This window comes from Cibotium barometz, chromosome 18, assembly GCF_041138505.1.
Source record: "Cibotium barometz isolate CiBa-2024 chromosome 18, ASM4113850v1, whole genome shotgun sequence".
In the NCBI taxonomy this organism is placed as follows: domain Eukaryota; kingdom Viridiplantae; phylum Streptophyta; class Polypodiopsida; order Cyatheales; family Cibotiaceae; genus Cibotium; species Cibotium barometz.
The window spans coordinates 1595887-1619408 of record NC_141063.1 but is presented as its reverse complement, the minus strand read 5'-3'; the positions used below and the strand labels follow the sequence as shown (position 1 = coordinate 1619408).

Sequence of the window (23522 nt, the reverse complement as noted above, 5' to 3'; positions counted from 1 at the left end):
CAATACTATCGATTCATGATTCAATATTACTATCAAAATTTTATGTGTACACACATATACAAGGGAGTCCATATGTTGAAGTAGCTCATGGCTTCAGTTACAAAAATATATATACAACCACATCCTCAATATGGAATGTGATACTATAAGTCTGAGTACTACTGAGATCGAGATGATGACTCGGTGCTCCCTCCATGCTCAGATGAGCTCACATCGGTCGGAATGTCCGATGAGTAGTGCTTACGTCCACCCTTTGCAGTGGTGGCGGTGGGTGGATCATCAGCAGCTTGTGCCTGTTTAAGTAATATATAGTATATAAGTATATATATATGTAATTCAATAAACCAAAATCATTCGTTTAGAGTTTTCAAGTACCTGTCGACCGTATGGTCTCATGGCCATCTCAAACTGCGCATCCGTAATACGTCCCTCGGCTCTGAAGATGGCCCATGTGTCATGTCTGCTATGTCGACGAGCATACCCAGTATCGTGGGCTGTGGGCTTCCTCCCCGTAACCCGTCGCTGTATCATAATCAACATAATTTGTAAGATTAGAACAATCATAGAATCAATGAATTAAGTAAACAATCAAATAAAGTGGCAAGATACTTACGAACTCTGCTTCCCATGACTCGACACTGCCAGATCCAAAATGCGAAGATCCAATGGTCTCCATCTGGATCCGTCGTGCCTCCACATGCTGCCTGCTCTTCACGCCACCCTCTGCTCGTTTCTTTGCCTCCTTCCACTCGCGTTTGTGCGCAGTGTGGCAGGTTTCTCGGCAGGATAGCCACCCGCAGCTACATTTAGCCCATCATCGTACGCGAGTTTTTTAAGGTGAGATCTTTTATTACTTAAGATCTCCCTTATTCTCGTCCTTCCCCATACATCCGAGAATGTAGCATGTGGGGGATTGGGGTACCGACTATGTACAACCTCTATCACCTCCCCAACTAATCGGCTATTTTGATCTTTAAATCTAATAAAACAATTTCTATACAAGTTTGATACTACCCCACGCATGTACTCCATTACCTCTTTCCCCCTCGCATCCATCACTATCCCGCCCCTATCTGTCACATCATAGCAGATCACTCCCTCCACCTCTCTCATCTCCTCCTCATCCGAACTGTCTCCTCTAACTCTTCTCCCTCTATCTGCCCTACTACCTCCCCCACCAAAGCACCCGCCACATCCTCCACTCCCACTCTTCCTACTGCTGCGGGTGGAGTCACGACTGGGGGATTGTCTACGTGACGGTGGCTATGAGCCCTGACGTGACGGTGGCTCTGAGGGAGTACGTGATGGTGGCTGTGAGCCCTGACGTGACGATTCTTGGGAGGGTGTGCGTGAGTGTGTCTGGGACGAGGTATGTCTCCTCGGTGGGCGTGGAAGAGGAGAAGCTGCATGCCGTCTCGTCGGACTCGTAGGCATAGATGGCAGTGGAGTGCCCTGGATACTCGCGGTAGGGGTATAGACACCAGGCATGGAAGGAGGGGGATGGGCATACATGTACTCTGTAAGCTCAACTGGACCAGGATGGCACCCAAAATGATTTAGCATCTCCATCAGCCAATTGCTGTACGCAAATGGATCGGATGAAGAACCTGGATCCATAAAGAATCTGCAAAAATAAAAGTATATACATGATTGCATCAAAGCACAAACGCAAGCTAGCACATATGATTTTCCACCATCAAACTGACATCACTATCTAGAGAATTCACATCTTCAACAACACTCAGAACTATAGAGTTATCCTCCTACAACTCTTCAAAAACTACATCACTATCACCACAACATCCATCTTGTGTGGCTATCTTCAAAGGTTGCACACACATTATTGCATGCATGACTATCACCATCCTCATGTACATCATGGGCTGTCTCTTGACTCACACAAATACCATCATCCAAGCCACCTATCAGCTCTAAGACCATAGAATGGGAAAATACAATCGCGTGTATACACCCGTCCAGAAACGCGTGTATACACTCGTCCAAAAACGCGTGTATATGCGCGTGAACCGTCTGTGCAGACAGGATACACGCAGAAATACACGCGTTCCTACACGCGACCTGCAAAAATTTTTTTTTGAAAGCGATCGACCTCCGACAAATCGTTCTTATAAAAGGCCCACTGTCGCCCCTTGTCACAATCGTTCACCAGATGGTAACCAGAGAAGGAGAAGGACGGAGACAAACCCATAAAGGAAAGAGACAATAGCATAAACAAATCTGAGGAAAGAGACACGGCAAAGGACAAACTGACTCACCTCTGAAAAAGTGAGTCTTCTTTTTGGTCGGTTTCCTTCACCCGTGTGTGCTCCTTGTCTGCTCCTTGCACTTAGGTTTAGTGCTCTGTTGGAAGAGGCGACGACAAAGGAGAGCAGATCTATTTTTTGAAAATGTTTATTTGGGAAAGACGGGTTATTTTTAGAACAGGTCGTCGCGTGTAAAAACACGTGTATTTTCGCGTTTATAATAAATCAGTCGCGTTTATACATGCAATTTTTAGGATGTAGCCGCATTCTTACACGCGATTTTCAGGATGTAGCCGCGTTGATACACGCAATTTTTAAATGTAGCCGCGTTAATACACGCGATTTTTAAATGTAGTCGCGTTAATACACGCGATTTTTAGGATCTAGCCGCGTCAATACACGCGATTTTTAGGATCTAGCCGCGTTAATACACGCGATTTTTATACTTTCATTAAAAACTGATTATGATTTTGTATTTTCTGGTTTGTGTTAGGATGTCATCAACCTCCTCAAGTAGTTCTGGTGAGGATGAGACAATGCATCATCGTAATCGCGATGTGTGGTTGGGACAAAGGATCAAGTGTATGTGTAATCGATGTCAAGGATGCATTGTACGAGCACGTCGAATTATCTTGAATCACATCTTCATGTATGGAGAATGGAATCAAACTGGTTTAGAGGTGAGTAGATGTAAATTGATAGTATTCAAATGACTCATGGTATCCAAATTAAATTAATGGAGTTGTAATATATATACTCTAATTGAAGCAGGATGCAGTACCACACCCTAACATGGTGCCCTACGTGCGACGAGAGCACGCAAAGCGTCGACGAGATGATGCTGGAGCTTCGGGATCTATTGTCAGAGATGAGTGGGAAAGGGGTGACAATAGCCCTGCACCCCACGAAGTTGTGGAAGAGGAAGTGTTTGATGATATGGTGCGGTATCTTTTTAAGGATGATCCCAAAGGTATGGACGACGATGATATGGAACAAGAGCATCTTTACAAGGCTTCATCGACACCGGTTTTTGAAGGGTGCACATTCTCTATTTTACGTGCTTCACTTGAACTACTCAATATACAAACAGTTTATGGATGGAGCAATGCAAGTCTTGACGCATTATTGAAGTAAGCATTCTAACTTGCAAATTTGAATAAGTGTTTTAGGGTATAAGGTTTAGGACTAATTGATGATATTGGATGCAGGCTATTATCAAACATGTTTCCAAAGGAAAATAGACTACCCATCTCAAGAGACATAGCGAGGCGCTATGTGACATCTCTTGGAGGATTGGATTATGATCGCATACATGCATGCGTCAATGATTGCATTCTCTTTCGTGGGGCGCATAAGGAGGCTCGACATTGTCCCACTTGTGGTGAAGCAAGGTATAGAACAGATGTGAAGAGTTTTGATGTACCTCGTAATGTCTTGCGACACTTTCCTATAATTCCTCACATCAAACACATGTTCAAGTGCAAATCCATAGCAGAGCTCATGTCATGGCATTCCTCACATCGATCGGATGATGGCATGTGGAGAATTCCCGCAGACACTCCTGCTTGGAAGCATATTGAAGATGAGTGGCCCAGCTTTAAAACAGAGCCCAAAAACTTGAGACTTGGCCTAGGTATGGATGGAGTGAATCCATTTGGTTTCAAAAGCACCGTATACAGCGTGTGGCAAGTTGTGTTGGTGAATTACAACTTCCACCATCAATGGCAATCAAGAAGGGATATCTTATGTTATCCCTTCTAATTCCAGGGAAACATAAAGTCAAGCATATGGATGTTTATCTCGAACCATTGATTAATGAGTTGGAGGAACTATGGAGAGGTGTTGCGGTGGTGGACATTAGTAGGCCTCCCTCCTCTCGACACTTCGACTTAGAAGCAGTGTTGATGTGGACAATGCATGACTTTCTAGGATACATCGATTGTTCTGGTAAGAATTCTAACTACCTCCCTACTCTAATACTATTGGCTATATTAATTATAAATATTGACTTTATTATTCTAACTTTTATTTATATTTTAACAGGTTTGAAAACATCGGGTAAACATGCATGTCCTGTTTGTGGCCCTTCGTTAGTACATGAGTATGTTGACGGTTTGTGTAAGACCATATTCGATAATCATCATCGATTTCTCCCGTCAGATCATCCTAAATATGTTGCTAGTAAGAGTAACATTCCTCCACAAACACTTCGTGCAAAAGATTGGAAGTGTATTTGGGAGTCTACAAATATTCTTCCTCCAGATGGCATGAACAGGTATAGTAATGTTTTTCAATCTTGTTTTGTGTAGTCTCTAATTGGATTAAAGGTCACATAGAGCAATCCCTTGTGTAGGTACTCCATTTTTTTTCGACTACCATATTGGACCCATCTTAAGATCAACCATCTTCTTGATCCCATGCACATCTTCAAGAATGTGGGATCTAGTATTTGGGAACATGTTATTGGTAAACGAGACAATGTTAGCGTACGGGAGGACTTGCGGGTCGCAGGACGTATGCGTCAAGCTTGGCCACGAGAGGAGGGTGGGCACGTTCGTCTTCCGCCTGCACCATGGATTATATCAAAGAAAGAGGAGAAGCAGGTAAAGCAGGCCATCACCACTTTGCGTACTCCCACTGGATGCATGAGATCATTGAAGGGAGCCTTTACAACCACTAAGAAAAGAGGCGTTGAGCAACTATATGGGTTGAAGTCCCACAATTGGCACAAGATGCTCCAAGTAAGTGTTTCCCAAGTCTTGTACGTTGAAATTAAATTTTGTAATGCCATAAACCATACATACATGTGCTCTTATGTGCGCAGTTCATACTACCTACTAGCATCGACCATTGTGCAAATAAGAGTTTGAAAAAATGTATTTATAAGATGGGCGAGCTTGTGAGGTATGTAAAACCCATGTTAGATCACCCTTCATTATACCTTGCAAAATGAACGTGCATGAGGTATAACGTACTATTCATTTATTTTTCAGATATGTTAGTTCCAAAGCAATTGATCCAGCCACGTTGGATGATACGCGTGTTATGGCAGTGGAGGTGGTTTGTTTGGTAGAGGAGACTTTTCCGCGAACCATTCTCACAAGTCAACTACATCTCATTGTGCATTTAGTGGACGAAATTGCTTTATGTGGCGCTGTGCATGCACGTTGGATGTTCTTCCTAGAGCACTTCATGAAGACCTTAAAAGACTTTGTGAGGTAAAGTGCAAGGCCCGAAGGAAGCATGGCCGAGGGTTGGTTGATACAAGAGTCTCTTGTATATATTTCAGAATTTCTTGGTCAGGTGGACAGCTCTTTGCCACGACTATGGAGCAATGAAGAGGACTTGAGGATGACCTCTATTGTGCCTCAAGGAAAAGGACAGAGTAAAGTAATTGACAGAACATTGATTGATGATCTCAATTTCACTTGTATCCTTAATAGTGATGTGATGAGCAGATGGGTTACAAGATATGAGGATGCAAAGACAAAAAGGCAAGCAGAAAGAGCTCTCTTTCGGAGGCAACATGGCTCTCGTAAGACATACCCTAAGCATCTAGCAACACTTCCGAATGATATCCATGTTGATTGGTTGCATGAGGAAATGGAGAGAGCAGAGAGCGACAAGGGGCTGCATATCATTGCGGAAGAATGGGAGTATGCACGAGGATGCATGTTAAAGGTACATAGAACTAATGTTTTGCATTAGTTGTAAGTGATTTGCTTTTAATATTTATTCACATTGCTTACACAAATATTGCTTCTATTTGGTCCAGTGCACTATGTTCAATGCTATATGGTGTGAAGGCAAGCATTTTCGAACACAAAGAATTGATGAAAAGAGGAATACACAAGATTGCAGTGTCATTAGTAGCTTTGAGGGAGCTAATGGAAAAATGGATGATTATTGTGGCACAATCCAAGACATATTTAGGCTTGACTTTCGTCGCTTCTTTGTGTATGTTTTGGATGTCAAATGGCAAATGAACGTGGTGGAAAAAGGGCCTAATGCAACGATAAAACGCCATGCAAGTGGCTATGTAACTATTGACTCTACAAAGTTTTGGCAAACAAAGAAAGATAGGCTCGTATTGCCACAACAATGTGAGCAGGTATGCATTTTTTTACTAATGTGTTTCATGTACATATATATCTAAGCTCGCGTACCCCTTGACTTTTGATATGCTATATTAATTACTGCAGTATGTGTATTTGAGTAGGTTATCTATCTGTCAATGGTGCATGACATTAAATGGTGGTACGTCATCCCTATTGCACCACGTTCCAAAGTGATGTATAATACATTCACTAATATGGAGCATATGGAGGATGTAACAAGCCGCAATGAAGATGATGTCGAACATGCCAATGAAGATGTTGTGATCGATGATCAAGAAATAAGAGATGATCATGATAATGAGGATGAGCGTGCCATTTCTCATGATCATGAGAATGACCCTACCATTGAGGATGATGGTGATGTTGATGAGGATGATCAAGACATCGATACCATTATCAATGGACAGAATATCGATAGTGGAATAAATTTAATCGTAGCCTTACAAATTGATCAAATAGATATTGATGTTGATCGTTTGGCAAGGATGGATCTTATCGAAGATGAGATCGAACCCTAACCAATCCATCACTGTATCGTTCTAAATTGATGACATTTCTATTGTATATGTTGTCTTTTAATTATCTCATGATTTATTTTTGAATATATTTCATTGTTGTAAATGCATGTAGAGGGATTGTGTAATGATATATACTGTAATGTACTATGAGATGGTTTAAAGAAAATAGTTTTTAATTTTGTAAAGGAATTTAGTTTTTCTTAATAAAGCGTGTATTGATGCGTGTATAATTGCGTGTATATACACGCGCTTATACACACGTTTTTGAAACCAATATACACGCAAATTTAGATGCTAGTATACACGCGCTGGTAGATGCCAATATACATGCAGATTTAAATGCCAATATACACGCGCCCGATACTATTCAAATACATGCGCGACCGTACACGCGCCTGTAATTTATCGCGTGTATGGAACGCGTGTATGGCAGCATTGTCTTGTAGTGCATTCTAACTGGTTCCTTCTGCACTAATACAACAATACTCGTTGACATTACGAACGGACTCAAAGAGTCACTAAAGAGGGTTTCTAGAGAAGTATCGTGACCTTAGCTTCCCAAGAAAAGTGATGTGAGGGGTTGAAGAAAGTAGACCCAAGTTGGTGCATAAGACAAAGTAGTGTGCAAGAAAGAAAGTAGAGATGTAGGAGTTTATGCGTTGGTGAAAGTCCACATTTTAGGAGCCAAATACTCCCATGCTACACACACAATTAAAAGGAGATAAGGGTAAAAATAAAGCAAAATGTCCAAGAAAACCTAGACACTAGGATAGAAGCTATCTCACAAGACACACACAAGGGCTACAACCAAAAAATTGTGCAAAAAGGTAGCTTCAAGGAGTTATACACTAAAGAAGTGGATTCTCACATGCCAAACATAAGAACCTACTTCTTAAAACAAGAGAGCAAGACGACATAATCACCTAGAACATTAACAATAAAAACTGATGTATGGCTTAGTATAGTGCATAAAAACCTTCAGATAAAAACTGATGTATGGCTTAGTATAGTGCATAAAAACCTTGAGATAAAAACACCCATCTCAACACCCACATACCTTCTTTCTATACTGACTCTCCCAGTGCTTGTTGGAGAACTTAATTAAAACATTAACAATAAAAACTCATGTATGACCTAATATAGTCCATAAGAAGATTAAAATACTAGCTTTCTATATAAGGTCACATCCACAAGGTGTGAAGTATCTTCAATGAATAACTCTAAATCAACCTCCCACAAGATACCAACGGTCTTGCAGTTGGCCATGTTAATTGCCTTCAGAATATATACCCTAATACTTGCACTAAGAGATGAAAATGATGTTTAAATTTTGTAATTTCTCAATCCATAAATGATAATGCATAAGCCCAAAGTCAGCCCAAGGTCAACCATCACCCATTGGAGAATTTTACCAACAACATAATGTTTGGCATATGAAGACTCAATAGTGACAAAGTATTTTTTGGAAAATTTAATCAATAATATAGAGATTAGCATGAAGAACTTAATGTTGGTAGAGCTATATTTATATCGGAGTCATGCATGCTTTGGTGAGTACTTGTGGTGTGTAAAGATGCACAGTTTGAGAAAAGTTGACCACCATGCCCCAATGAGGACACCATGCCCTAGTGAGTACTTTTGGTATGTAAAGATACATGATCCAGGGAAAGTTGAATTGTAGTGTTGCTAAAAAAATGTAAGTAGTTGGAGCTTGTGCAAATGGATCTAATTGGTGCTTTAGTAATATTATTTCATCTTTAAAGTTGTAATTGCTAAGTTTCCTTTAGGTGGATTGCATATCTTTGCTTGGGTGGTTTGGTAATGGAGAGTTTGTAGAGTTTGTTGGTGCCCTAGGAGCATTGGAAAGAATGTGTGTGGGTGTTGAGATATATCCAAGTACAACATCTTTATTCAAGAATCTCTCTTGCCTTTTATGACTCAAAATCGGTAGACACCAAGCATCTAGGTACTATTTTTCCCTTGGTTTAGGATGCATTTGTTAGGTTAGAAAGAAATAGCTGATAGTTGCACTCTCATTCACATAGGCTAAGTATAGCATCATACGAGGCATTATGGTTAAGGAGTACTCTACAAGCTATGGAAGTGGTGCAAAAGCAACCTACAATGTTGTAATGTCACAAATAAAGTTGCATGGCCATTGCTTGAAATCTTGTGTTTCATGCTTGGAGAAAACACATGAAGATATTAATCCTTACTTCTTCTTTTTCTTTTTCTTTTTTTTCCTTAAAAAAAAAAACAAAGGGTACACACACTTTATTTTCACCCATTTTATACAGTGAGGGGGAGGAGTGGATCCTTTGTTACACCCGCTTATCTGAGTTTTTGCCATGAACAAAGGTGTGGAGTCATTATAAAATTAGGTGTTGTACGTCATGCACCCCATGGATTGCTTGAAGGAAAAGGAAAAGAAATTGACGTGGAGGATTCCAGCGACAAGAGGAGTCTTTGTAACGTGTGCGAATTCGCCATGGACAAGCATCTCAACTCAAGCGTCTTCCCTCTCCTCTGCCTTCTTTCAAGGAGAGCGGTAGCCTCCTCCTCCTCCTCGCGCAGTACCGGAGTCGTGTACTAGTGCGTGCAGTAGTGACAATATCGCAGGTCCGTAGGCTCATGCTATACAGTACCATGAGAACGGCTTCATCGCAACCAAGATCAGCAGCATCACCTTCCTCAAAAAGGTACACCAAAAGGACCTTCTTTGTGTCGATTTGATTATAATTGTGCTCCTTAATCGCGCAGGTGCTGACTGATTGATGGGTGGTTAGCTGTAGTTCTAGCAAGACCCAGGAAACGGCGCAACCACCAAGTGCAGGAGCAGTCGATGAGGGTGGTGATCTGCAATACTGGAGGCGGCAAAAGCAGAAAGAGGCGGAGGAAGAGGTCGAGGAGGCGGAGGGGGAGATCCGCATCCACGTAACAGCACTCGACGAAGTGGTGAGCGTGAACTCCTTCTTCACGGGGGCGGTTTTCATCGGGCTGGCGCTAAGCAACGACAAGAGCCTGGTGTCGAAGGGGGCCAGTGACCCTTGCAACGCATCTAAACACGTGCTGCGTCAGCTGGTGCTGTTCGAGGTGCTAGCCTTCGGGTGCTTCCTTATGTCGAGTCTAGTGGCGCAGGGTTTGAAGCTGCAGCTCACCATCTGCAGCGCCACCAAGCGCCTGGCCCGCCGCGACGGTTCGCTTGTCCTTTCCACCCATCCGCGCGCCCTCCGCCTGGGTATGCTCGCCACCGCCCTCGGCTCCATCGGCGGTACCGTCTTCCTCATGCTCTCCATCATCAACGTCATCCAGCTCCGGCTGGGACTGCTCGCATGCGACAACGTTTGGTCCAAGCTGGCTACCATCCCCCTTGTCGTCCTAGTTTCCTCTGGCGTGGCCGTCTTTATCTCCACTGTTCTCATCGCTTTCCTCTCCTAAAAATAAAATAAAATCATCTTACGACATTGAAAAAAAACTAACTACATTAAAGCAACAGAACTTCCTGAACTTGCTTTTGGTTGCGTTCTTATAAAGAACGTTCCTTGCGAGTGACTTGCGTGCACACGAAATGGTATCTTATTAATTAGCTTCTAGTACAATGTATATGACTTCCAATTAGAATGCTTGGGTATCCTTATCCTCTTGATTGCTTGCACATGTGCATTGTCAACATACTTTGAAAGAACGTGTGTCTTTCCGTTCGCGTACAAACATCTTGAAGTGCTTGAATGAAGATGGACACTGCAACCCATACTATTTCTACAGCACATCCTCTTCGTATGCACGTTTTTCTCAATTTTATTTGAACAGCTTATAGAGCTCGAACGAGCATGAACATCAAGGCTATGACTATATTCGACGTGAGGAATCGATGGACATTGAGAAAGATCTCAGATTGCATCGCAATGCAGATAATTCTAAATCATTACCACATTTGAATCTGAGTTACACGACATTCATCAAATTATAGGATTTTCGTGCTCGTTTGTGTGAGTGAAGTTAAAAAAAAACATACATAAAGTATGGTAGGGAGTTGGCACAGTCCTCTCCAAAATTCTGTAAACATAAGAGAACGTGCCCTTCTCCCGTTTCCCAAATAGCACTTTTGATATCAAAAGTGGACCAAAACACCTTCAGTGTTTAAGGCGGCCATTAGTCCCACATATTGATTCATGATACAAAACTCATTTTCAAATGTGGTAATGAATTTGTATTTTTTTAATTTGCGAGGTACTTTTGAATCCCCATCGAACATAAGAACAATCTTTAAGCTCACCGTTGCAGATGTCAGTCTAGCATTGCTTTCAAGTATGCTTTCAAATTCATGTTCATTCGAGTATTTCAAATATGCTCTACACTACATGAAGGGTGCTACTCAAGCACTCACACAAAACACAGTAAAAGAATTTAAAAAAACAATCTTGTTTTGCAACCTTTAGAGCATGAAGTGCACCTGGTTTTGATGATGTGTGTGTGTGTGTGTGTGTGTGTGTGTGTGAGAGAGAGAGAGAGAGAGAGAGAGAGAGAGAGAGCGAGTACTTGCTTGTGTTTATATAGCAAGACATCTTGTGCATGAGGTAGTTGGGGATTCTCAAGCATATACAAGCTTGCAAAATATTATGTCATAACACCATATTAGTGAATTTGGGAATTTCCCAATTCCCATTTTTGAATACTTAAAAAAGGGGACATGGATAACATGTTTGTAAGTTTCTCAAAACCCTATCATATGACCTATCGTTGGAAAGCGCTTGAAAAATGGAATCTAAAGAGCTATAAAGCGCTCATTTTGGATTAGTGGTGTTGAAGTTATGGTTAATCCAAACTTTTGACCACGTGTCCCAAACTTGTGAGAAATTCCCATATTCCCCAATATGGTGTTTCATAGAAAGCCCTCTTGCAATTTTGTCATAAATGTGGTTTCCCTGTGCTATAGTGCGATCGGCGTTATCTATGCTTATGTGGTGTTCTTCTTGGTGGGGTTCAGTCCCGTGTGGTACGGTCGATCCTCCCTCTATCGACCCTTGTCCACCATGAGACGATAAGAAAAGAAATATCATACAATCAACATGAAGGACCAAAATGCCCACCATCACTTCTAAGTGCCCTGCAAAAGTGTGGCAACTAACACTACTTCAACCAGACCATAAGGCAACCAAATCCTTCATGATAGCAAGATGGACCTGCGATAATGGCATCACAATAGGCCAGCTCCCCTTGTACCACCTAAGATCTCCAGGTAGGCTTGACTTGGCCCAACAATGCAGTAGATTGTAGCAAATGAGCGATCATGCAATCTTATTACTGCAAAAAGGCAAAGCCACAAAATCCTTTCATGCCATCACCCTATCTTGACACTCACACAATGCCTTCATAATCTACAAGTAGGCATCGCGATCCCAACAGGGGGGGACATCCTTGAGAGAGAGATTCTCCGGCTCCATCCCCTTGTACACCTCCTGATATGCATTACCTTTGAGCTCCTCAAGATCGTCTACCCAGTCATCAGCATCACTATAAGCGGCCACTTTCTCTAAAAGATAAGCTCTTCCTCTACACATTTTGTAGACTTCTTCCAACATCGCATATGAACAATTTGGCTTGAGATTCAAGAAGCCATGTGCGTCCTCTTCACCACAATAGTCTGCTTTGAAACTCTGGATGCACCTTTGCGATCCTCTAACCAGAGTGAGAAGTCACGACTCACCATAATTCCATTTGTAAGATGGTCTTGCTTGTTGCTGATCTTGACAAAGAAATCGAGGAAGCTAAGCAGTGCCTTCTGACTAGTCTCATCATTTTGCAAGCGCTGAAAAGCATTGGCCTCGTCTGAGATAATTGTTGGCACTTTAGTCGTCTCTTCCTCGTGCATTCTCAAGTAGTTTCCCATCGCTTTGTGGAACTCAATGGTGTCCTTCTTGTTGAGCTCTTCACCTGTAGATTATCAAGGAGAGAAAGGTCACACAACTGAGTCCGCTATGGTAAATTCATCGTGCGTGGCATTTTTTTTAGCGTTGGCTTTTTTCCAGTGTCATTTAGCATCGTTAGTGTTTTTTAAAACCTTAGACGTCGCCCCACAAGCACAATGTTGTCAGCTCTTTTTTCAGCGTTTTTAACCTTACGTGGCCTCACACCCTTGCACACTTTTGTGCAAGGGTGTTAGGCTACCCAAGGTAACAAGGGTGTCAATATTTATATTAAAAGTACATGTAATTACAAGAGATGAGTCTATATATATTCATGAAAATATAAAGATTACAGTAGGAAAAACTATTTTGAGTACAAATTACGGGCAAACAAAGATGTGAGAAATGCAGCTATAAAAAATTTGAGATTTTTAACCAAAAAATGTGGATGCTCCTGCTGAACATAGAAGAAGCCTCTCACAAAACCCTTACATCAATATCATTCGTTTGAAGTTAATAGTTTTGACTAGGAAAAGAAAATAAAAGAAGCCCATACACAAGGTATGGCAAGGAGGTGGTATAAGTCTCTTCTTAAAAGTATGATCATTAAGTCTCTCCTTAAAAGTATGATCATAGGGTAATGTGATATTCCCCCCTTTAGATGACCACTTTCATTAATGTAAGTGGAAGTTCACGAATCATTACAAAGTCGCATAACGTGCGACAGTATACTTAAGTGGTAGGCAAACGCTTCATAAATCATTTTAGAGTAATCCCGTTACATATATAGCTATTTATTTTTAAAAAATTTACTTTATTCTACTTGTCATCATAAAAAACATAATGTACTTAAAAAAGTTATATTTAATTTAATAAACATAGTTTATTATTGTTGTTGAATAAATTTATTAGCATAAAAATAAGTTATATTATTATAAAAATAAGCTAAATGATTATTTATCATTAAATATTTTACATTGGCTTTATAAATTGCATTATTTCATTGTGTGTGTGTGTGTGTGTGTGTGTGTGTGTGTGAGAGAGAGAGAGAGAGAGAGAGAGAGAGAGAGAGAGAGAGAGAGAGAGAGAGAGAGAGAGAGAGAGAGAGAGAGAGAGAGAATGTAAAACCTGTTGGAAGGCTCTCAAAAAACTAATTGGTCCATGAAGATATAGAAGATTAGTCCATGAACATGAAGCTAAATTAATGCTTAATAGCATGGATACTTTTATATGGCCATAATGGAATTTATTGGTAGTTGTGTTTTGAAACCAAAAGGTATATATCACCAACTAACATGCTTAATAGCATGGATACTTTTATATGGCCATAATGGAATTTATTGGTAGTTGTGTTTTGAAACCAAAAGGTATATATAGAAGATTAGTCCATGCTTAATAGCATGGATACTTTTATATGGCCATAATGGAATTTATTGGTAGTTGTGTTTTGAAACCAAAAGGTATATATCACCAACTAACAATGTCAGCATCAAAGCCTTCTGAATGTAACCACCATGGGGCCTTGATTTCCCTCTTCTTACCCTTCACCTAATGCCTCCATTTTGCAAGGCTTTTAAAAATCAATTGGTCCATGAACATGAAGAAGGTTAATCTACGAACATGAAGCTAAACTAATGCTTAATAGCATGGATGGTTTGGCATGGCCATAATGGCTTTTACTAGTAGTTGTATTATGAAGCCAAAATGTAGTTTGGCATGGCCATAATGGCTAGAATGTTTTTTACTATAGTAGTTGTGTTATGAACCCAAAAGGAATATATCATCAATTCACAGTGTTAGCCTTGACAAAGCATTGAGAATGTCGTCTTACCCTTCATCTAATCAAATCCTACCAAAAGATTGATAACACGAAGGTGGTAGGGATGTCAAATGGGTCACAAAGAAGGATCGCTCTCTATAAGGATCTAGTTAGAAGAGCCCTCCACCTTCTAGCCATTTCAAATAAATTCAATAGTGGGAAAGGAGCTATGGCCAAAGTTTGACATCTTGTAACTAAAGATAGCCTCAAATAAAATGGAGAAAAGTTCCAAGGCATCATCATCATTAGGAAAAATATGGACTCACAAAAGGACCCACTAAGAAAATATTTTAAAAATAATGGACTCGTCAATGAGAGAGCTGGGATTCTAGATCCATTTAACATGGATCTTTTTGAATCTTTTGCCCCACAAAATCTTACAAGAGAAAGCTAGTGGAATATAATATTGGGATCAAATATAAAAAAACTAAAGAAATGTTAGATGTGCCTTGTGGTCCTCAATCATCACAATAAAATATTATAGTGTTAGAGTAGTGAATGTTCCTTCTCAATCACAAATTTCTTTCCCTCTTTCACTTTTCGTGCTTTGATTTTTCCCCCTTTTCACTTTCTCTCCTTTTCTTCTATGCAGAATCTAATTTTATCATATTTCACGCTTCCTTGCTTTTTTTCTCATAAAAATTTATTGTAAGCATCCTCTCTAATATGTCTATCTTATGATAAACTTTTATCTCATTTGGACGTAATCTCTTTGAGATATTGTTGATTTCTCATTGTGTTCTTGTTCAGATAGTCTTTCTTCTATGTTCTTTTAAGAAAAAAATTACAGATAGGTTTCTCTTTAGTATGTTCATGTTTTGGTAAAATGTTTTCTCCTTTTTAAATAGAAGCTTAATGAGATAATGCTAATTTCTCATGGTATTCATAAAGTTAGTCCTTCTTCTCTTTGTTTTTTTAGGCAAAAATTTATAGGTTGCATCCTCTCTTGTATGTTATTCTTGTGCTATGGAGACTAATTCAAACTCTTTGGTGTGTAGTTTTTGAAGCTTTGGTGTTGGTCTTCAGTTTCTTAGTTTTGGAAAAAGGAAAAGATAATAAGCAATTTTCTTTATCTTTTTATTCAAAGTTCGCTAATCTTTAAATGGTAAGTTTTTGATTTTCTATTTTATTGGTAATCTCGATAATGTAATGTATTGATAATATCTGAAGTTTGTGTCTTTTCTATTTGCAGGTTTTGAACCTCTGAGTTTTGTTGGTTTGGAGACTGCTTGGAACTCTGGCAAAAAGGTAATAATTAAGTTAAGTCTCTTGCTAGTTTAGTTTATGAGTGAAAAATTATTAATTTTGACATGTTGATTAATCCAATGGCTTACATTTGAGGTATCATTTTATTAATATTTATCTATTTTATAAATTTGTTTCTTTATTGTAGATGTCTCAAAGAAGGAAGATAATAAGTAATATACACAATGTGGAGGTTTTCAATCACAGGGATCAGGAGGAAAAATGGATTCCTGAACAATACAGTAAATTCATTTAGGTCTTAATACGACCAAGCACCTGAGGCTCTTTCAAAGTAAAGCTAAGAGACACAAGTGATTTATCGAAACATTAGAAAGGTAGAATATTAGAGTTTAGAAGACAAATGGATGGTGCAACTATGAGAACATAAGTTCTTATTTAGCACGTATATTTGCACAAACAAATTTGCTTACATCCAGATAACCAAATTCCAAGGCAAAAGCCAAGTAGTGAGTATAAGGTATTTTTAAAAAATCAATATAGTTGTTTTTATTTTCTGATTCTAAAGCACATGATGTTTTCTAGCTTTGTATCCTTCCACTTTGGAAGAGTGGTAGTTTGTGGAGTGTCTAGAAGTGGAAAAATCATTGCTCTCCATGTTGAGATTGGTACATTGATGTATGAAAACAAGAAAGCAAGTTGTTTGGCTACCAAACAAATCTATTTTTATGACTCGTTGTACAATCTGCCTATAGGACGAGCTCATTTTAGCTTTTTGCAGAATATACCACTCCCTTCCTTGTCTAATCTTGAATGGCCAAGTCCCATCCTAGACAAAATTCAAGCTTGCAAGCTCAAGCTCTCAAATGATGTGCACGCTGCAATGAAACCATCCATAGGCTCAAAATATGTGCACTTGAGCTAGTTTTTTCCTTTAGATTGCTTTGTCTATTTTTTTGCATCTTGTGAAGTACTAAAGAAAACTAAAATCACCTATGCTTGCAAAATTCCAAGTGATGGCTAGATGACACATTTCTTGGGTGATCAATGGAATACAAAGAGAACACAATAATACAATTACAGAGTCACAAAGTTAGATGTCACCTTCACGTGAGCTACAATGAATATAACTAGAATGAACGTGACTGCTAAAAATATAGTTTTACTAATATTGTTTGTTTTGATGGATGAATAGGTACTTCATTGCTCAATAGACGTTATGTATGCATTTCAGGTATAGAAGATGGAGACTAATAAGAGGTGACTGGCTAAGCTTAGATCAAGATTTACAGGATCCCACACGCTCTACTATGGTGGATGTGGTTGTTCTTTGGGAGGGCCACGATATAGCTTCATCCAACATGGAGAGTAATTAGCCTTTAGCCTTTCTTAGACAAGAGATATCATTGATGTCAAATGATCCTCCTACAAACTTCTATTTTAAGCTAGATGATGGTAGAAAGATTAGGAGTAGACATAAAAAGCCTATTACATGTAATCAATGTATTTCCCCTCATATCCTTGAGATTGTGGAGTACTTTTAGCATTCCCCATCTCAAATTAATAACATAAATTTTTGGCCTTTTCAAAAATTGTGTTTGTTCGAACAATTTTTAAGTTCTTGAAAAATAAGTAGAAGTGTAAATTAAATCTACGCGCTTGACGTAAAAAGAAAATCTACGATTAATGTGAAAAACTTTATACATAGTTATTAGTATAAATGTAAGTTTAATTATAAATCTAAATATTAATGTAAGTTTTTAATATAAATATAAGTGAGTATAAGTACAAGTAAGTTCATTTCTTTCATTATACCTTCTCCTTCAAAGAGCATATTCTAATTAATCTGATTGAAAGGGATATTTCTCTTGCAATTTACATTCTATCAACAGATATTTAGGAGGAGCCTAAAGATGTTGACCTTGCCCTCCCATGCTTAACATTCCTTGATCAAGAGCCAGTAGAGACGGCTCTTGATCCTCAAGTAGAGGATGAGAGAAGTCTATAAATATCATGCATAGGCATCCAAGAGCTTGAACATAGAGAATTTAAAGGCCCACCCCTTGAATCCCTAACACCCATCATCATAGAGGGTGAGGAGTACGTGCTAATGTAAGATGTCTTGGAGCTCCTAGACATGAGGGAAGATGAGTTGTATTGTAGACTTGTTTGAGATGCTGGAGATGACTTCATTGACTTCAGCATATATAGGATGCTCCACCTGTTTCAATGAAGTTGGTCGCTACGATGGTAGCAGCTTAGATGATGTATTAGCAATTATCCAAGTCAAAGAATCAATTAAAGTAGCTGCTCCCGAATATGATATTTTGAATGCATATTTTGAAAGGTTGCAAGAGGAGATGTTCAAGCCTCGACAACAACACGAGATACCATCAATGGGAAGTAAAGAAGGGAGGCCTATTCTAGGCAGCGACCTCAAGGCACCTATTAAGGAAACCCTACCCTAATGTGTCGTGGGAAGTGAAGAAGGGAGGCCTATTCTAGGCAGCGACCTCAAGGCACCTATTAAGGAAACCCTACCCTAATGTGTCGTGGGAAGTTGCCTATCCACTGATCTCGAGCATGGCTCAAGATCTGCATCATAGCTGCTCGTCATTGTAGTCCTTCCGCAAACTCGTTGTCACACCGAGGTGATTGCTCTAATCCAACAGGTGATGCAATCTCTCTTGTTGTTGCGAAGATTGTGTGGGATCTCCCTGGAAGAGGATCGTGTTGGTTAGCCTAATCAAGAGAGAGAGAGAGAGAGAGAGAGAGAGAGAGAGAACAAGTGATTAGCACTAGTCACTCCCAAATCCAAACCCTAAGCACACCACACATGCTAGATTAGAGTTGCAAGAGAGAGGGAGATAGAGAACACTCCACTTCTATTGCAAAAATGGGAGAATCCGTTACAAACAAGAGAAATTGGCTTTTATAGTTCCAAGCCTTTTTGCATTATGCCGCCCGAGAGTAAGTGATCCGAGGTGCCCAAAACATAGTTACAAGGCTTTTCTCTATGGTTTGACCAATTGACCAAGATCCTCTTGTCTGTCCTTTGAAGCTCAATAATTGGAAATGTCTTTAGGGAATTTCTCTCATCAAATGATGAGATTTACAATATAGCACGGGTGCCCATTACATAAGTGTGCAGACATAGTTGTCATAGGAATGTGTTAACCAATATGTGGTTAACATACTCCCGTTCCTAAAGTCGATCGCGTCCTCGTGATAGTTGAAGGGTTGTCGACGAGGCACGTGGGGAAGTGTCGCACTTGGTTGGTTCTCTTGTCTCTTTGGAAATGAGAGGGGATGGGGGAGTTAGTGAGATGGAAAGAAGTTGGTGAATTACTAACGATTAAGTATCCAGCTAGTCTGATGATCTCTTCTGAGTGCTTTTTTGTATGTGCCCAATAGTACTCTTTATTTTATTTTTTGTGTATTTTTTTTAAAATCACCTTTGCGCGACGGGAAATCCTTATTAGATTTAGATTACTTGAGTGAGTAGACTAGCATGGAATACTTAATGACTAGTATTCCAGTGGTAGATGGTATGATTAAAGAGGAGTTAGTAAAACAATGGGGTTAGTAAGCAAGTGGCAAGGGGAATTCCGGAGGGACAAGGAGGCAACACGCATGGAGAATGCTTGTGCTTCGAGATGGTGTATGTCAATGGCGATGTTCATGAAGCTTTAGCATTTTTGTCAAGACACTGTGATGGGTTTTTCAGCTCCTGTGGATGTTGAGTCTTCAGGTTGCGGTGCTCTCTCTTTTTCTTTTTATGCTTTGTCTTCTTCTGTCATTGGAACTCTAGGATCCTATGTTGATAGGAGTGGTAGTCGATGTCGAGGATCCATAGGTGTTGAGCCAAAGAAGAAGTTAAGGGTTGGATTGATTAGGCATGAATCACAATTATCCAGGTGAAGCGGAGGTGATTAACAGGATCCAGGTGATGGGTTGTACCATGGACCAGGCTTGCGTATACCATGGGCCCCCCATCCAGAGATGTACCTAGATGGTTGTTGATGATGAAGCTTTATGTGATGTGTGCACATAGGACAAAGCCCAGTGAGATTTGTAGGTGTTGTGTATGGGCAAGGACAAAAGGTGTGCCCATGGTCCTAATCAACTAGAGACTCTCTCTCTCTCCTCTTTTTTTTTCTTTTTTTTGGCATGGGTTTAATGGTCAGCACCCTAAAGAGGGTTTTGTACTGAGTGGCCCATGTGGCTAGAGTTGTGAGCTTACCTTTGAGTTTAACTTTGAGTGGTTGGCTAAGCTCAGCCATGTGTAGCAATGCCCCTTGGTTTGGTGAGGACGAAGTCGAGGGGTAGGGTGGAGCTTCATGGATGAGGCTCCCTCGGTTGAAAGGGTTGGGCAAATTGAGATTTGGAGTGCCCATGGGTTGGGTGTGGCCAAGTCTGGAGGATGTTCTTGAGGAGGAGGGAACTTCCCTACTTGTTGGTCTCGCCAAACTATCTTTGTCGATTGGATAGGTACTGGCATGGTGGGTGTGGTTTGGGTGAACTACTGAGGGGTATGCCTTCGGAGACAAATGATGGAATTGCCATCATAGAAGCCTTGGGATTCTAAGAGACATTTGGGGACCCAGTGCTGCCGAGTGATGAACGTTCGTGGTTGGCGAGGCTTCCGAGACAAGGCTTTGAGCTATGAGGTGGGTGTTGATGCGGAGGAGAGGCTTTTGATTGTGGCTTGGGGAGCCACAGGTGTGTGTTGCCTTCATGGAAGCCTTGTGCTTTGAGCACATTGGTAGGCACCCAAACATTGTTGGCTTCACTATGTTTGGGGTTACCAAACCCATGGTTTTAGGACCTTTTGTCAACTTCTTGGGGAGTTGTTGTGGTGGATGAGCATAAGCAACATGCTTGGGTAGCCAGAGGCGAGTGTTGCCTTCATAGTAGCCTTGTGCTTGTAATAGGTTGTCGGGGACTAGCCAACGTTGAAACTTTGTCTTAGGTTTGGTGTTTGTTGGCTTAGTTGGCCTTTTGCGCTTGGGTTTTAGAGATGGCCGTTTGGTGATCCATAGTTCTGTGTAGCCATCGTAGAGCGGCTATAGAAGATTCTTGGGCACCCACCATTGATTGTCATGATAAAGATATGAGGTTGGGGTGCTTGCAGTGTGGGTGGTTGAGGATGCAGAGTTGAGGGGAAATGTCGACGATGAGGCTTGTTTGTCATTGGTGGGTGGTGTTGATAGTGGCCGATCGACTGGCTTAAGTGAGATATGGAGTGGGGGAATAGGGGAGATTGCGGTGATGAGGAGGGGGCTTGAGGGGGAAGGGCAGTCAAGGGTGAGGGTGTGTGGATGATTTACTCTTGGGGACACAAGAGGACAGTGGCCTTTTTGACCCATTTATTTCCATGGTGTGGCTGTTTCTTCATGCCAATTGATTTGGCCAGTGAGTGGCATAAATCCACTCTTTTCTAGTGATAATCCGGCCTTGGAGTGCTTCTACATCTATAACATGAAATCTGCACTCCAACTGGTTATTTCCAATAGATATTGTAGGAATGAAATACCCATTACTCATGAGACGCATTTCATGTGAGATTTGAATGTAAGTGTCTTCATTTGTTAGTGTGGGTTTTCCGAGAGCTTTCCATGCCTCCAAGAATATGAGATTGGTGTGTGGACCATAGGATATATGTGGGCTTGCCACTGTTGTAGACCATTCTTAATCGGGAGTCCAATCCATATTTTGGGTGGGTTGAGTTCTGGTGGTAGTTCAGGGGCAGTGGAAGACTTACCATTTATTGTGGGGGATGAGGGAGTACTCTTGGTGGAAGTAGTTGGTGGGGGCAGAGGGTCAGATTCGATGCACTCCCCGTTCGAGAGGATCAATGTTACCTTGCCCTGTGGAAGCTTGAGGGTAGCTGTGTTGTCAGCTTGGTTGATTGTACTTATAGTGTTCTGGACCCAGCTTCCTCCAAGGATGACTGCTTCCTTTGTTTTACATTATGTACAGTTTGTGTAAAGGACCCAAGGCTTTGTATGTGTTGTCCACCCGGTAATTGAATTTTGGCATGGGCAGTTTTAAGAGATGGTTTGCCCAAAGAGACCCATGTTTCCCATGCAAATGATTGTGGCTCGCTGTGGGGAAAAACAAGGCACATTTCCGTTGCATGTCTCTACCAAAGGGAAAATCTATCCAGACCCATAGGGTGGTTGTTGCAAGTTGTGGATCTACGCTTACACTCAAGGTGTTAAGCGAGGCAATGGCCTTGTAGGGTTCATGAAGGGTCTGGCCGTTTGGGAGCATGAATTGTGTGCCGAGTTTGCGATCTGGGAGGGTGTCAAGTGTAGCAAAGATTTTATGCCAATTGTGGTCGATTTTGTCACTATTGTCAGAAGCGACTCTGCATGGCACTCCTGCATCATCAAGGGCTTGATGATAAGCATCGCAAACCATGAGATCATTGCTCCTGGCAGTGGTTACATGAGGGTTACATAGTCTTTAGCAAAGGGAGAGTTGGCCATGGGATGTGAGTTTTAGGTATATAAATTTACCTTACGCGTTTTTGAGACTGTTTGTGGAGGTAGACATGATGCATGTCCCAGTGATGGGTTAGTCGATTTGTCTTATGAAGGATCGACCCAAGATTCCATCATAGGTGGCATTACAAAAGTCCATGACCACAAATGTGAGGTGGAATGTCATGTCACAGACTTTGACCTTGAGGTCATGCACTAGGTGGCCCAGGGGTTTTGTAGAGTTCCCATCCGTAAGCTTGATCACCAATTTGGTGGGATCAAGGTGTGGTTGGCCCTAGTTTTCCTAGCATGTATGTGTGAGGATACTTACACCAACACCTCCATCCAGGATGCCTTTGACATGTCCGTTATAGGAAATGGGAAATGCTGTGTTTGTGTCATCACCTTTAAGGTATTGTCTCAGCTCATTGATGTGAATTGTGGGTGCGCTTTTGGGTTGTGATTTGTGGGTTGTAGTGATGGAGTAAGTTTGGATGATAGGGCTCAGATTCATCCGAGGAATCTGAGGTAGCTTCCTCCTCCACAGAAGCCTGCAATTTGTGTTCCATCCAATCCCGAAGGTCATTCCATAAATTTGGACTACCTTTTAACAAGGTTCCAATGAGCATTTGGATTTGGGAGGAAAGGAAGGCAGAGAGGCCTGCCAGGTCACGTTAATGAGTAGGGGCTTGTTGAGGGGCGAGACCTTGATCATAGGGTGGACTAGCAATAGTATATGGAAGTTCAATTTGGTTCTTATTTGATAGGTGTGGAGGCTGAGAGGTGGTTGTAGTAGGAGGATAAAATACCTTAGCAAATTTGGTATGCGGACCTCATGAGTCATTGTCGGACTCTCTGTTAGTGTTTGCATCTAGTTGTTTGATGTGAATGTGGGATTTGGGCTTGGCCATTTGTGGATTAAACATTGGATGGAGGATGAGGAGGCAGAGGAGGGAAAAAATTATCATTTGTCAACATCATGTTGGCGAATGGATTATCCTTGGCCTTGAGCATTTGCGGGGGCTCTTGCCTTACCTGGTGTGGAAGTTCAAGTTCAATGGGGGATGGCACGCACTCAGGTATACGGGGTCAAAGGTTACGAAAACGGGTGGCAGTTCAAGTTGAGCCTAGTATTGCTCTACGAGTGCTTGGGCCTCCTGAAGACATTGCTTCTCAAGGATGGCATTGGGGATAAGTGGCCAACCA

General features: G+C 41.0%; 1 protein-coding gene and 1 pseudogene across 1 annotated transcript; one reads left to right on the top strand and one right to left on the bottom strand.

The window, feature by feature from the left end:
• Positions 1-9393: 9393 nt before the first annotated feature.
• Positions 9394-10393, top strand: LOC147628816 (uncharacterized). Its single transcript, XM_086812926.1, has 2 exons — positions 9394-9599; positions 9687-10393. Exons 1-2 carry the CDS (start codon positions 9532-9534, stop codon positions 10336-10338), a joined length of 720 nt encoding a protein of 239 aa, XP_086669052.1. The 5' UTR covers positions 9394-9531; the 3' UTR covers positions 10339-10393.
• Positions 10394-12035: 1642 nt separating this feature from the next.
• LOC147628815 (uncharacterized) overlaps positions 12036-23522 on the bottom strand; it is a 65262-nt pseudogene continuing 53775 nt past the window's right edge.

What these genes read in the sequence shown, in the direction of transcription:
- LOC147628816 (XM_086812926.1), top strand. Translation starts at nt 9,532, where the DNA reads ATGCTATACAGTACCATGAGAACGGCTTCATCGCAACCAAGATCAGCA. An exon ending in GCATCACCTTCCTCAAAAAG is followed by an intron (nt 9,600 to 9,686) that starts GTACACCAAAAG and finishes ATGGGTGGTTAG; the next exon opens with CTGTAGTTCTAGCAAGACCC.